Below are 13,657 nucleotides of genomic sequence, written 5' to 3'. Positions count from 1 at the left end.
TATAGAGCAATATCGCCCATCGGTTGTACCAAAAATGGCCGATAGTATCCGGACACCATCCATGACGGAAAATCATCCGAATCGGATACTTGCGGTGCTCTCTGCAGACATAAATGGAGTTGTCCTCCTGTGATCAATGGACTGTACACTGCGTCTTTCAAACCCATATCCCAACTATGCCGAGCAACATGGACACCCAGCAGGTGCTATCACATATAGGGGTAGCACTGAAAGGCACTGCAGTGCTAATCCTCCTCACAGCATCTGGTAGCTTCCTATACTTCTTATGAATACAACCCTTAATGCAATACAAACACTAATTGTACAGGCCTCCTCTGGACCTACCGCAACCGCGCCTTCGGGTCCTCCTCCTCCCGAAACTCCTCCTGGATCCCCGGCCCAAAGGGGAAAGCCCTAAGAGGCAACATGCAAGAACTCCAAACAAACGGCGCCGCCAGCTGCAAAGCCTGGTACTCGTTGTATGAACGGTACGGACCCGCGTACGAGCTCACAATCCCCTTCTTCCGACTGCACGTCATCAACCACCCCACCTACCTCGAGTATATCCAGAAACACAACAGCAGGAACTACATCCGGGGCGCGTTCACGCGGAATGTCTTCGGGGCGCTGCATCGGTCTGGCGTGTTTGCGGTTGATGGCGCGGAGTGGCAGGTCCAGCGGAAAGCGGCGACGAGGGCGTTTAGTAGGCGGAATTTCGAAACGCATATTACGGCGTCTGTGCATAGATGGTTAGATGTTTTGATGGAGTTATTGGGGAATCTGGCGAGGGAGCAGAGGGAGTTTGATTTCCAGGAACTGATGGGGAGGTTCCTGTTTTGTCTTTTCTTGCAGATTGCCTTCCATGAGGAGAGGCTTGCGTTGGATTTGCTGTCGGGGGATCCGGCGAGCTTGGAGAATAAGCCGGATTATATTGGGGCTTTTGATCAGGCTACTGTTTGTATGTTTTCCTCCTCTTTATAGTGATGTCTGGCTGATGTTTGGCAGTGTTTGACCGACGAAGACGGGATCCTCTCTGGAAGATTACTGAAAGACTCTCTGGAGAGGACAAAGTCACTAAAAGGGCGGTGGATCTCTTCTATAGGAAGATTGACGGACTGATTATGAAGAGGCTTGAGGCGATGCGCAATGGCTACAAGCCTAATCCTGATGCCGGAGTTGACCTGCTTGATATCTTCCTGCAGTCAACGACAGACGTCTACAAACTTGGCGGAATGGTGTTCTCCTTCCTATCAGCCGGACGTAAGTATACACCTTCAAGTTGATAATAGCCACTGACGATAGTCGTAGGCGATACAACAGCATACAGCACCTCCTGGCTCATGAAAGAAATCCACCACGTCGACAACCGCCATCTCGACGCCGTGAACAGAATCCGCACTGAGGCAGACGAACTCGGTTTCTCTTCTGACTATCTTGGCTACGGAGACGCTCCTGTATGTAAACCCCAGTCACCTCAAGCACCTGCATTAACCCAACCCCGAAGAAAATGCGCTTCGCAAACGCAATGTGGGACGAGTCTGCCCGGCTCAACACCGTCTCCCCAGCAGGACAGATGGAAGCAGCAGCGGACGATATCCTCCCCGCCGTGCCAGAGCTGAATATGCCCCCTCGACGGGTGAAAAGGGGCGATATCGTCAGCTACCAGAACTATGTTCTTGCGCGCATGCCCGGGGTATGGGGGGAAGATGCTGCCGTGTTTAACCCAAACCGGTGGTTCAAGGAGAATGGGGAGAGTATTTCCTATAGTCCATTCAGTGAGTGTAAACTGCCAACTTATTTATTAAACTTAGCTTTAACCGGTGTCTAGAATATCATTCGTGGAATGCGGGCCCGCGCAGCTGTCTGGGGCGTGCTCTTGCTACGTACGAGGGCGTCACCATCACCACTGCCGTTCTTCAGAGGTTTGATGTTATCCTGGCTGATGATAGCAAGGTGTATGAACCGCTTGCCGCTATGAATATGGTGCGTTCTCTTTCTTTATTACGATCACGGAAGTACTGATGTATTTAGGGCATTCGGGGTGGTCTTCCCATGAGAGTTAGGGAGAGGGTTCCGAAGGCGTAGTTGGCATCAGTTTATGTGAATTCAAATCATGACAATTAATTAAGTTACATAGCGAGATTAGTAAATTAATGTCAAAGTGCGTGTACATAGTATTCTGCGTGCCAATAAATCTCTCCAACGGCTACTTCCGGCCATTTTCCCTCTTCGGCTATACCAAAGCCCCTCCAAGCCTCAGGCCAGGGTAAAGCCTGAAAGCATCTAATTTGCGTTCTTCGCCTTCCTATTTTCTCCTCAGGTAAACACCTGTATTGGTCAGTGGCAACCACAACAGGCACAGCCTCCAGGAGACCCCTCAACCAAGATGGGCCCCGGCTTCAAACGCGTCTACCAAGCCTGCGAGAACTGCCGGCGCAAGAAACAGCGCTGTAACTTAGGAGACCCGGCCAGCCCCAAGCCGCCGTGTGATACCTGCCGCAGGGCAAGTCTACCATGTGTGCTCCCTAAGAAGAAGCGGAAGGGCCGTCCCCCGAAAACGGCTCGCAGCGGGCTCGCAAGTGGTAGAGGAAGACGTGAAGTTGCGATTACTCCACATCCACATCCTGATCATAGCGCAGATGGCGATACCGCGTCTCACCCCGCTTGGCAGGCGTCTATGGGCTCGTTCGAGCCGGTTGTTGAGACCCATGATGATGTCTCTAGCGCTGGGAGTAGTTTCGAGCAAACATCGACGAGCTACGATCAGCAGATAGCCAGTCAGCGGTTGGCGATGTTTCCATTGCGGAATACATCAGACGCCATAAGGCTTCTAGACCAGGCAGACGGGGAATCACCGCGAGATGATCAATGTCCGAATACACAGGATGCACAGCAGGATAAGGAGCATCAAACTCCAGGCGAAACAGCAAATGTCCTAGGTTCTAATGTTTCTGGTCCGCCCTTCTTCCTGCTTCAAGAAGGCTATATCGACGAAACAACTCTATTTAGACTGTTCAGTTTCTTTGTCCGCTCTGTTCATCCGGTTACGCCATTGATACCGTATAAACGGATGCAGATTACACCAAAGCATGTCCTGAAAATGGCAGGCGAAGAGAGGCATTTTATGGCTGCAATTCTGGTGGTTACAGCTTCTCTAGCGGGTGATCAGGCATTGCATGAACGGTTGTGGCAGAGGGTGCAAAGCATCTTTGCGGAGGTGGCAATCAAAGGTGTAGATGCGTCTATAGAGGTTATTGAGGGTTTGATATTGCTTTCGGGTATGTTCCAGCGTAATTTGGAGTTATGGGAGTTGGACTGAGAGTTGCAGAATACCCCCCGAACATGGGCCATGGCACTGGACTTGGCGATGAAGATCGAATGTCGTGGATGACTGTTGGAACGGTGAGTTGGTATGTTACTTCTGTCTGTATAGAACTGACTTTTTCTCAGGCTGTAAGGTTAGGATATCTCTTAGGGCTTGAGAAATTGGGCATGCAAGCAGAGGATTTGGAGGAGAAACTAGCCCATGATCGCGACAGGGGAAAGGTCGCTTGGAGCTGCAAGTCTTCTACACAGCCTGGTATGGCTAATATACTGACGGTTCTGCAGACTGCTTCTTGCTCGACCGGCAGATTTCTATTCGCGTAGGGAAGGCGTTTTGGCACAGGAGTGAGTATCAATTCCCTTTACCAAAGACAGGCGTCTAATGCTATTAGGCCCTGGAATGACGCTTCAGCATCTACACGTGGACCCTGCTGAAGACTTTCCTGAGATGCGCGACATACCTGGTGTGCAGGACGACTATGCTGGGTATTTGCAGTGTCTCGTCCACATCACGCAGGTGCTTTCCAATGCCCACGACCTCTTGTATCCCTCCAAGAGCCGCTCGGCAGCTTTGGCAAAGGCTGAGCACTACTATAAACACGTCGACGAGTTTACAGAGAGTAAGCAGTATACTATAAGTTATCAGTCTGCCATTGCTAACATCTCAGCGCTATCCGCGTTCCGCAATCGATGGCAGAAGAAGACGTGGCGGACTTATCCTATTAACGAATGTGTTTGGATAACATTTGTGAGTGGTTCATTAGAAATCCAACTGCTATACTAATTATCTTTTGACAGCACCATCTCCGGCTATATATCTACTCCTTCTCCTTGCAAGCATACATGCAGCGGGTTTCTGGTGGAAATGACACACATCGCCCTTTGAATTACTTCCCAACAGGTCTCATGGGATGCTCTGATGCTCGTTTTATTATTGAAGCCATCAATGCAGCGGTATATCGCTCTCAAAGTACAAGCTCGGCTCCAGATCTGACCAAACTCCCAGGCAGACGTCCTCCGCTTAGCAATAGGCAGGCTCCATCCTTCAAAAGTGCGTTTCTTTCTATACTTCAAACAACGTGCCCTAACTTACTTTCAGGCCCTATCATACCTGCCACTCCGATTCTTCCTCTACTTCAGCCACGCAGGGGTATTCCTCCTCAAAGCCGCCGTGATCGTCCCCCTCCCAGCATCCCAGAAAAGAGCCATCCTACGCCTAATCCGCGCACTCACAAAATGCATGGCAACAGCTTCCTCAGACCCTAAGCATCCAGGAGTCCGATACTCTTCCGCCCTGCACAGTTTACTAGGGCGTATATACCGCGACCAAGATCTGCAGACTCCATCTCTTACCCGTCCATCCTCGCCGCGGCCGACTGCAGACACCAGCCTTAACTGGTCCGACTCAATGTCTAACAATCTACTAGCTAGTACTGTGGAAAGCGAGAACAGTCTTCCTGCTTTATTGGGGAACAGGGAGTCTTCGTTCGTGCCCGAACAGCCGTTCCAGGGTCTGGCGTCTGATATTGATGCGCTTTTTGGCCTTGCGTCGGAAGAGTCGCCTTTAAACTCAGGTGCTGGTGGGCCTTTACCTTCCGAGCCCTTTGTGTCACTGTTTGGGAATGATGATAGGGAGTTTTGGGAGCCTTTTACGTCGGGGGTTATGGATTGGAATATGGTTTAGTTTGCTTAATGTTGATAAATTATGCTACAGCAGTTAAGACTGGTCATTTGGCTTGCCAGTATACTCCAAGTAGAATAGCGAGAAATATAGATAAAGAAACCAGTATAGGCTGTTGGCTAGTCGTAATGTCAGTAGCCGTAGCACTAATGTGTGTATATTTTAGAGTATATACCTTGTTATCAATCGCGGTTTCTCGATTGCAGTTATCTGGCTGGGCTCAGATATTGATGCTTGAGGGATCTAGTAGGGGATAGTGAGTTAGTACGCCTTGGAGTATGAATAGACAATACCTCCCAGCTCACCTCTGTGCAGTATCCGACGAGATAATCCTTCATCAGCTGCTTTGCTTCCTCAGAATGCTGCACATCTTCCCACGCTTTCGTTGCGTCCTTTCCCCCCTCACCGAGAAGGACCAAGTCACCACCAGGGTGCTAGAGAATATTAGCATTACTTTGCGTTTTGTTAAGCTACCCACATCATAGACAAAAGTATGAACATCGTAAACTGTATCAGACCACGGCGTCAGTCGAAACTACAGCGTAGATTGGGCAGCCAACCTTTTCCATGAATCAGCAAATGAAGATTAGCCTTGTTGGCAAGGCTTGAAAGCCGAGCCCTTGAGAACTCCCGTTGCTCTGCCATGATATAGCGTTAAAATGTTGGTGTATACTACAAAGCCAATCTGGTGCCGATATGCCCTAAAGTACCCCAACTCCACGGGGTATTTCTCTGTAAAAGTGGCCGTTATTAGCCGGATGGGCAATAAGCCTCCAATCATCTACAGACAATTACGTTCCCAGTTTTACCCCAAACCCCGGGTTTTATAGTAAAGAAGTAAATAAGTACCTGCACATAGTTCTTGCTAGCACTCAATCGTCACTCCTCGCTCTTCTTTTTCAGATCATCGCTCCATAACTTTTCACCATGAGCCCAAAATCCCTTTGCACAGAGCATGATGGCATTGCCAAACCCGTGGATATGGCAGTCGCTCTCCCAACAATGCCCTCCTTTCTGCAAAACATGACCGATGAAGAGAGGGTTCGGATGGAACGCAATCTGGTCCGAAAGATCGACTTCAGACTGCTGGTTATGACGTTCGCTATGTATGTCCTCAACTACCTCGACCGGAACAACATCGCCTCTGCAAAGTTAGGCGGCTTGGAAGAGGATCTTGGACTGCGTGGAAATGAGTTTCAGGTATGATATGCCTGATCCTGTCCTGCGTCTTACGTTTTATGTTCTGGTCTAAAGTGTATAGACCACAGTCAGCATTCTCTTCGTCGGGTATATTTTAATGCAAGGTACATACTATATACAATGCACATTATGGATTGAGATTGACCTTTGACTTACTGCATAACAGTCCCCTCAAACCTGCTTTTGAATAAATTTGGGAAACCGTCCCTCTACCTCCCAACAGCGATGGTGATCTGGGGGACCATCTCAACCGCCACAGCCGCAACAACCTCATTCAGCGGTCTAGTCGCCTGTCGATTCTTCCTTGGGTTCGCGGAGGCAGCCTATTTTGTAAGTCTTGGGAATGAATTAAACTGTTCGAATCATGCTAATAAAACATTTGACAATACTAGCCTGGTTGCCTATACCTCCTGTCATGCTGGTACACCCGCAAAGAAATGGTGAAACGGACAGCATTGCTCTACTCAGGCTCCATTATTTCAGGCGCCTTTTCCGGCCTTATTGCGGCGGGTGTTATCAATAATCTGAATGGTGCGAGGGGGCTAATGGCCTGGCGATGGTTATTCATCATCGAGGGCGCAATTACTGTGAGTCTTGCAAATCTAGTCACTCACCGTCATGCCCCCTATGGACCGCTTAATTCCGTGTCATAATCGATAGATTGCAATTGCTTTTATCGCCTATTTCATTATACCAGATCTACCGCGAACGACATCCTGGCTCAGCGAAGAAGAGAAGGAGCTGGCGGTGTGGAGGCTTGAAGAGGATATCGGAGAAGACGACTGGGTAGACGGTGAACAGCAATCATTCTATCTGGGAGCTAAGAGAGCATTTCTGTACGTTCTCCAGGGACTTTTCTTGAGACTTGCATGCTAATTTCTTGTACTAATTTAGGGACTACAAAGTCTGGCTCCTCCTTGGTACAGTATACGGCACAACGTCCGCCGGCTCTATAACGAATTTCTTTCCAGCGTCAGTACCATATGTCTATAATTTTTCAATAAGGCTTCTAGTCATGCTAATGAAACTAGGGTAATGAAAGGCCTCGGAAGAGGAGACGTGGAAACCCTCCTCCTTACCACACCCCCCTACCTGATTGGCGCTGTAGCCCTTATTGCGAATGCCTGGCACTCTGACAAGACCGGTGAGCGGTTTTTGCATATACTCATACCGGCTGTCCTTGCAATCGCGGCGTTTATTTTGGGCGCTGCGACGACGTCTTTTGTGCCTCGTTATATGTGAGTACTCTAGTCCGGCATGCGCTCCAAAAGGGGAGTGTTAGGTACTAACAACACCCAGATCTATGTGTTTCCTTATTAGCACGATATACTCGGGGTATATTGTTGGTTTGGGATATATCTCAAATGGTGACTTCTCTCTCTCTCTCTTCTATAGGCGCACTCTAACAACAAACAGTGATACCCCGACCAGCAGACAAACGCGCCGCGGCAATAGCAATAATAACATGTCTGAGCAATGCATGCCAAATCTATACTTCCTATTTCTACCCAAGTAAGTTGATTTAAACCTACACAATCTAAATACCTAGCCGAGAGCACAACCTTTAACCAGTGGAGTCATTACTACTAGACTCCGATGCCCCACGATACACAAAGGCCTTCTGTATCAATATCGCCATGCTGGCCCTGAGCTGTGTCTTTGCGATAATGCTGCGGATTTGCCTAGGGAGGGAAAATAGGAAATTGGACGCAGAGGATGCGGCGATGGAGGAGAATGGTGTGCGTGGAGCTGGGTTCCGGTATTTGGTTTGAGGTGAACAAATATGACTTATGTATGCTATTGAATATTGGAACGATTGCTTCTTCTCGGGTTATATGAAGTATATACTTCAGCTGAGATGCATGAATGTGCACAGATGACAAAGCAGAGCCCTACCGTATCACGTGCTGTGCTTATTTTTATGCACAACAAGACAACAAAATCCACGCTCCGAATCGACCATCCCAACACCAACACCCACCACAGTAAACACTAAACACTGTTAAATACAGAATGCCGAGCGTCCCAACAACAAAGGAAGTTATCCCCGGCGCCCCAGTCAACATAATCCTCAAAGCCGACCAGCGCACAGGCCGCACCGTCTCGGGCACTATTGGCGATGTACTCACCCGCGGAAACCATCCGCGGGGCATCAAGGTCCGGCTCACGGATGGTCGCGTGGGGAGGGTGCAGTCTATGAAACTGGGCGCTGGAGGAGGGGATAGTACGATTGACCCTCCTACGCCCCAGGTACAACCGGCTGAGGAATGGGCGCCGCGAAGGGGGAAAGGGCGCGGTCGAGGTCGGGGACCTACTGAGGACTCGGAGGCAGGGCTTCCATCGAGTGATATTGGTCTGGATGCGTACATTACGCAAGGCAGGAAGCCGCGGCAGAATGGGAAGGGGAGGGGGAGGGGGAGGGGGAGAGGGGGAGGTGGGGATCAGGATGCGTCTCAACAAGCGCAACTTGGGAATGAATGCCCGTCAGTGGAAGCGGCGGCTGTGACATGTCCTGTTTGTGGGGATTTTGAAGGCGACGAAATGGCTGTTGCGCATCATGTGGGAAGCCATTTTACGGAGTGAAAGGTCAAGGCACCCTTGTCAAGATCTTTTGCAGGCCCCAGATCAGGATCCATGAGTCGACTGCTTACAGCAAGTTCGACCAGTGTCGCTGTGGCTGTGGCAACCAGGAAAGTTCCCTGCTCGATAGCAGAAGACGCGACACTACGAAGCAGAAAGGGCCCTTCTACATCCCCCGCCAACCCCACGCTATCAGGGCGTGAAACAAGGAGAAGCAGCGCCCAGCTTCATCCAGAGCGCATACCATCTAGCTGGAACAAGCACACCAGTCTCCATGTCACCTTATACGAGCCCCTTGCGCTGATGCCATCCTGCGTGATAGCAAAGGCCAAACAACAATCACCTACACATATTCTAGAGTTGCGCCATGGATGGTGGGTCTATCGTGTCAGGGATACGTACTTGGGCTTCCAACCTGGGCATCAGTCACATTGATATTGATGGAAGACAAGTCAAATGCCATTCTGAAGATCTGTGCCAATGCAGGGGGTGAAGTGTTTCATCCATATGTTTGCGCACTTATGTTCGTGCAACAGATGAAGTGAGGGGCAATGTTGCATACGGCATGGATTCCTAGTACATCGGGCGTCTTGCAAGATGCCGAGAAGGGGGCAGATCCATGCAGGCAGCGGGCGGTGGGAGGAATGCTTGTTGAGGTGAGGGGTTTCTGGGACTGCAGAATGCAGAATGCAGAGGATGGCATAACGCAAGGACTTGGTGAAGACATGAAACGGTGGATGGGATGGAAAGTTAGAAACAGAACGAAGGTTGAAGAAGAAGAATGCATGGAATGGCAGGCAACGCAAGGAGTGGTGCATAATTGCCCTGCTGCAGATAATTCCCCACTATATCAACTCTAAATGCGACTACTTGGTTTCTGGCAGTCGAGCAACACATTTTTTTCAACTCTAGGCATGTTATGCGAGGCGAGCAAAAAAGAGAAGAGAAGCAAAAAAGAATCAGATGATAACGGCAGGATTCGAACCTGCGCGGTTTCCCACTAGTACCTGAAACTAGCGCCATAACCACTCGGCCACGTTACCTGATTATGAAAGATTAGCCAATCTTTGACTACAAGAGCCTCAATTTGTTTTGGACAGATTCGGCGACCCGCAAGCAGCCCCAACTGGAGGTATACTTACTGTACACATGGGGAGGGGATACAATGAAGAACATCTTTTTTTACGCGTCAAAGACATGTGAATGATACTTTCATGGCTTTAGAGTATTGTTAATAAATATAAAGTGCAAAAAGCCGTGGCCACCATCTATTTAACAACAATTTTCCTGATATATATCTCGGATACGTCCTCAGCTAGCTCAGAGAATTATAGAGGGTTCCTTCGGTCATAATAACGGCTGTGCTTAGGAACGCACCAGAAAGACTTGGGTGGATTTTCATAACACGGTCAGCTAAGTAGAGAAGATATCCAGGTGTAGGGCCTTTCTACAGAGTACTCAAGGTCTCCCGGCACTTTCGACGACAGCATCCTACATCTTCCACAAGCACAACCCAAATTTGTCAACACAGCCCAGTGAATAATAGATTCACATAATAGCAACTAATAAGACGAGTCACTGTTTGTCACTACTCAAAACATGCTCAAGCTGGTGGCTCGGTGACCAAGGCGAGGCATCACCTTCGCCTTGAAGTGTGGGACCCCACGATGCATGGTGCCATCACACGTACATCCCACATGGCATAGCCTTTGGTCTCATAGCGGTTGAAGCAGCTCTACAAGACGGGAAAGACACGGGCATAGGTCGAATAGAGATCGGAACAAAGTCCATTGCCTGCCCCGCACTTCACACGACAGGGAGCCCGGATCAACCTCACAGCCTCATTATTGTCACATCACAACACGCATCCACGCACGGTCCCATGATTCAAGCCCCCATTGGCGATACAGTGTTTGTACCATGATCACGCCTTTAAATGATGGGCGATCCGAATCGGCATTGGTCTAGGCTGATTTGGAATTGTGTGTTCTTTTCATTTCTTTTTCTTCCTTTGTACTAAACTAGTTGTATAAGCCGAAGGCCGCCCCGCGTGCTCGACGAACGGGCTTGGACTTCGTGGCAAGACAGCAGGCCGGTACTTTTTAGTTCTTGCCCTAGGCTGCAAGCCATCAAGCGGGAATAATGCCATCCAATCGCGGGGTGAGAGTGTTTCCAAATCAGGTCTAGATAGGTCAAGGATGGGAGAGAGGGTGTGTCCTGCTTTAAATCGCGCATGAGTGAGGGGGTGTGTGCGAGAACGTTGTGAGATGAAGCATGCAGCAATCAGCATGCTAAGGCCCGGGATGGAGGCCGGGCTCCGAGGGATATTAATAGTAAAGTACTAAGTACTACCCCACGAGATCCTGCGTGACAGCACCAGCATTGCGGAGGATACGCTAGACAAAGCTCTTGAAGTCAGCACGTATCAGCTTCAAACCCTCGACGAAGGGGTCGCCGTCGATATCGATTCGGACACGCGTATTGTATCAATAACAATTAGAGGTTCAGTGGGGCTCGGATTGCCAGTAGTGATTGTCCTCCTCCACCTCCTGTTACGTAGTGGCTTGATTGCCAGCTTTGATTGCCAGTCTTGTATCCTGAACTAAGGAAACCCCATTATTCACCCCGCACAGACTCGACAAGTTTAGGCTCCACATCATCAGACGGCTCTGGAATCCTGTTCAGAACATGTCCAGCCGCTGACTTCTCCCCGGCGTGATTAAAGCAGCATGACGAATAGCTCATCTGGAGGACGACAGCCGCGTAAGCTTGACGGCACGGACAGCAGTGGCGCGACTTTCCATAGGTGTGAAATCCCGGGAAAGCCCAATGATGTGACTCGCAGAGCTACACGCAGAGTGATGCGGCTCTGAGATCGACGCTGGGAGTCCCGACCGAGCTTTGGTGGAGAAAGCGATGGCCAGCTCTGGACCCAGTCGTGAGGCACGAGGAGAGAGCCTTCGTTTCTGTCCGAATCGGTTGGACAGGTTTCATATCACACCAGCCATTTCCCCGAGGGACAGAAGCTCATCTTCTCCGCCAAGAAGCGGCTCAACAGAAGGGCGAGTTCATAGTGGCGTGTTTTATTGGTTGATGGTTGGAGCCTCAATTTCTCCCCAGTCGCCACTGCTGATTCGAAATGTAAGAGCCGCAATGGAGCCCCGTCCTAGTCCCTGAAAGGTTTAATGGCTTTGGACTCAGAGGCCAGAACACAGAGGTTCGAACAGAGGCTCGAATACAGAATCGATAGGTCATCGCTATCGGATAGCCGTGGCTTCTGAATGAGACTAACCTTCGGCCTGCACAGGATGGGCCTGTGTAATTCAGAAGCTGGGGAAAACATATTCTATAAATACAGCTACTTGGTAGATCATTGCGTTCGGATCTCGGCAAAATACACGCTTCTCGAATCGATTGGTTCTTTGGAATCTGTCTTCAGCGTCCGACAGAAGCATCAGACAAGGATCCTCGGTCAAGTACCTGACTAGGAAAGCTTCGAGATGAGTTCTAGAAGGATTCTAGAACGTCAAGGATAGATGCCAAAGATACTTAACTTTGTTCTGGAAGCTTTCCATGCTGAGCGTTATCTTGGCAGAGGATTCAAAGCAAAGACCAGGGAACAAAGATGTTTTCGAGAAAAGCTGCTGCGGGTGAAGTGAGGGGAAGCAGAAGCGATTTGCCCGGGCAAACCAAGTGCAGGGGTTCTTTGCATTTAGTTAAGTTTGTTCTGGATCGTAGCACAGGTACGGCCTGATGTACCCCTCATAAGATAAGGGCAGGGAGCCACAGCGATTGGTCTGTCGGCTGACAGAGAGCCTTGGGCCTTTATTATTGGAAACTCACCGAGATGGAACAGCAAACAAAGGAGTCTAGTACCACAAGCTAGTGAACACGTTGATGGTGGGTGGGCAAGTTTGTCCGCAGATGTACGCATTGGCAATGCTGCAGGATGTCGAGTATACTCGCTTCATGCTCGGACAGCATCCGGACAGCATCACGCGGTGAATTACCTCAGGCTCACGCTCGTTGGAGCCTTGGAGGCCATGTTGAGCGTAGTCTCGTGGGTCCCAGCTCCTGCAGGTCGGTTGCGTGGGAGGCTGTGTCGCGGCAGGGGTTGTGAAGCCAACCTATTTGGAGCAAGGGTAACTCCGGAAAGGAAAACACGGCCAAAACAGGAGAGTCCAGACGCAAATTTAGGGAAAACAGCGGCACTTTGTTTGTTAAGTGTTCAGCCTTGTCGGACTGGCAGCCTTGGACTCCGTAGGGATGGGTCGTACCGTCGCTGCGACCGGCGTGTGGGCTTCATCACAAGACCTACACCGGTGGACTTAGGGCGTCCGTCAGCAGAGGAATCAGCAGAGGAACCAGCAAGTGGAGGAAGAGAAAACTCTACGTCGAAAGTAGTAACGTAGCGATCGAAAATAATCGGCCGAAGAGCACCTCAGCCTGGTTCTGGTTGCTGGGGGTCGCCACAAAGGCTGTCGACTGTAGTCAGCACCAGCAGTGAGAGTGAGCTCGCTTTGCCACTGGAGGAGGGGGAATGATTGGAGTTAGTTAAAGGGACGATTGTGACACGGGCGGCCCATAGGGGCGAAAGGCTCGGCCAGACAGGGGCGAGTGTCACACTGTTGGTGAAGATGAAGAGGAGGGAAAGCGGCGGTACTGGAAATTGGAAATTGAGCCTCACTTCCCACACCGTACCCGTAGTCCTGTTTTGACTTTACTCCATCCATGGAACTAAAACATTCTTCCTGAGCCCGACTTGTGCATCAGGCCCATTTCTGGTACGATTGTTGAGCCTCATTTCGCCCTCATAAATCGATCGCTGCTCAGGCTCAATGTCTTCACTCCACAACAAGGGTGTTACCCGCC

At 50.0% G+C, this 13,657-nt stretch overlaps 6 protein-coding genes and 1 non-coding gene across 7 annotated transcripts; 5 read left to right on the top strand and 2 right to left on the bottom strand.

Moving 5' to 3' along the window:
* Nucleotides 1–188: 188 nt before the first annotated feature.
* APUU_30284A (uncharacterized protein) lies at nucleotides 189–2,085 on the top strand (the record flags this gene model as incomplete). Its single annotated transcript, XM_041701359.1, has 7 exons — nucleotides 189–267; nucleotides 329–958; nucleotides 1,006–1,260; nucleotides 1,309–1,454; nucleotides 1,505–1,775; nucleotides 1,829–1,983; nucleotides 2,032–2,085. The coding sequence occupies 7 exons, from the start codon at nucleotides 189–191 to the stop codon at nucleotides 2,083–2,085; spliced, it is 1,590 nt and encodes a 529-aa protein (XP_041554253.1).
* Nucleotides 2,086–2,386: 301 nt separating this feature from the next.
* Nucleotides 2,387–5,008, top strand: APUU_30283A (Zn(II)2Cys6 transcription factor; the record flags this gene model as incomplete). Its single annotated transcript, XM_041701358.1, has 8 exons — nucleotides 2,387–3,278; nucleotides 3,329–3,402; nucleotides 3,451–3,580; nucleotides 3,717–3,944; nucleotides 3,993–4,072; nucleotides 4,123–4,278; nucleotides 4,331–4,375; nucleotides 4,424–5,008. The coding sequence occupies 8 exons, from the start codon at nucleotides 2,387–2,389 to the stop codon at nucleotides 5,006–5,008; spliced, it is 2,190 nt and encodes a 729-aa protein (XP_041554252.1).
* A 159-nt stretch (nucleotides 5,009–5,167) lies between these two features.
* On the bottom strand, nucleotides 5,168–5,650 carry APUU_30282S (cytochrome b5-like heme/steroid binding domain-containing protein; the record flags this gene model as incomplete). Its single annotated transcript, XM_041701357.1, has 4 exons — nucleotides 5,168–5,248; nucleotides 5,311–5,439; nucleotides 5,484–5,512; nucleotides 5,566–5,650. The coding sequence occupies 4 exons, from the start codon at nucleotides 5,648–5,650 to the stop codon at nucleotides 5,168–5,170; spliced, it is 324 nt and encodes a 107-aa protein (XP_041554251.1).
* Nucleotides 5,651–5,932: 282 nt separating this feature from the next.
* Nucleotides 5,933–7,447, top strand: APUU_30281A (uncharacterized protein; the record flags this gene model as incomplete). The annotated part of the gene is made up of 7 exons (XM_041701356.1): nucleotides 5,933–6,205; nucleotides 6,267–6,309; nucleotides 6,372–6,535; nucleotides 6,598–6,792; nucleotides 6,866–7,041; nucleotides 7,100–7,177; nucleotides 7,237–7,447. The coding sequence occupies 7 exons, from the start codon at nucleotides 5,933–5,935 to the stop codon at nucleotides 7,445–7,447; spliced, it is 1,140 nt and encodes a 379-aa protein (XP_041554250.1).
* Nucleotides 7,448–8,218: 771 nt separating this feature from the next.
* APUU_30280A (YwbE family protein) lies at nucleotides 8,219–8,788 on the top strand (the record flags this gene model as incomplete). The annotated part of the gene is made up of 1 exon (XM_041701355.1): nucleotides 8,219–8,788. The coding sequence occupies one exon, from the start codon at nucleotides 8,219–8,221 to the stop codon at nucleotides 8,786–8,788; it is 570 nt and encodes a 189-aa protein (XP_041554249.1).
* A 548-nt stretch (nucleotides 8,789–9,336) lies between these two features.
* APUU_30279A (uncharacterized protein) lies at nucleotides 9,337–9,645 on the top strand (the record flags this gene model as incomplete). The annotated part of the gene is made up of 1 exon (XM_041701354.1): nucleotides 9,337–9,645. One exon carries the CDS (start codon nucleotides 9,337–9,339, stop codon nucleotides 9,643–9,645), a length of 309 nt encoding a protein of 102 aa, XP_041554248.1.
* Nucleotides 9,646–9,749: 104 nt separating this feature from the next.
* APUU_t30005S lies at nucleotides 9,750–9,828 on the bottom strand. The gene has a single exon. It is a non-coding gene; the product is annotated as a tRNA-Leu (tRNA).
* Between the last annotated feature and the right edge of the window lie 3,829 nt (nucleotides 9,829–13,657).

The sequence above is a fragment of the Aspergillus puulaauensis genome, chromosome 3, assembly GCF_016861865.1.
Source record: "Aspergillus puulaauensis MK2 DNA, chromosome 3, nearly complete sequence".
Classification (NCBI taxonomy): Eukaryota; Fungi; Ascomycota; class Eurotiomycetes; order Eurotiales; family Aspergillaceae; genus Aspergillus; species Aspergillus puulaauensis.
The sequence above is the reverse complement of the archived record's forward strand: the minus strand, read 5'-3'. Positions and strand labels throughout refer to the sequence as shown.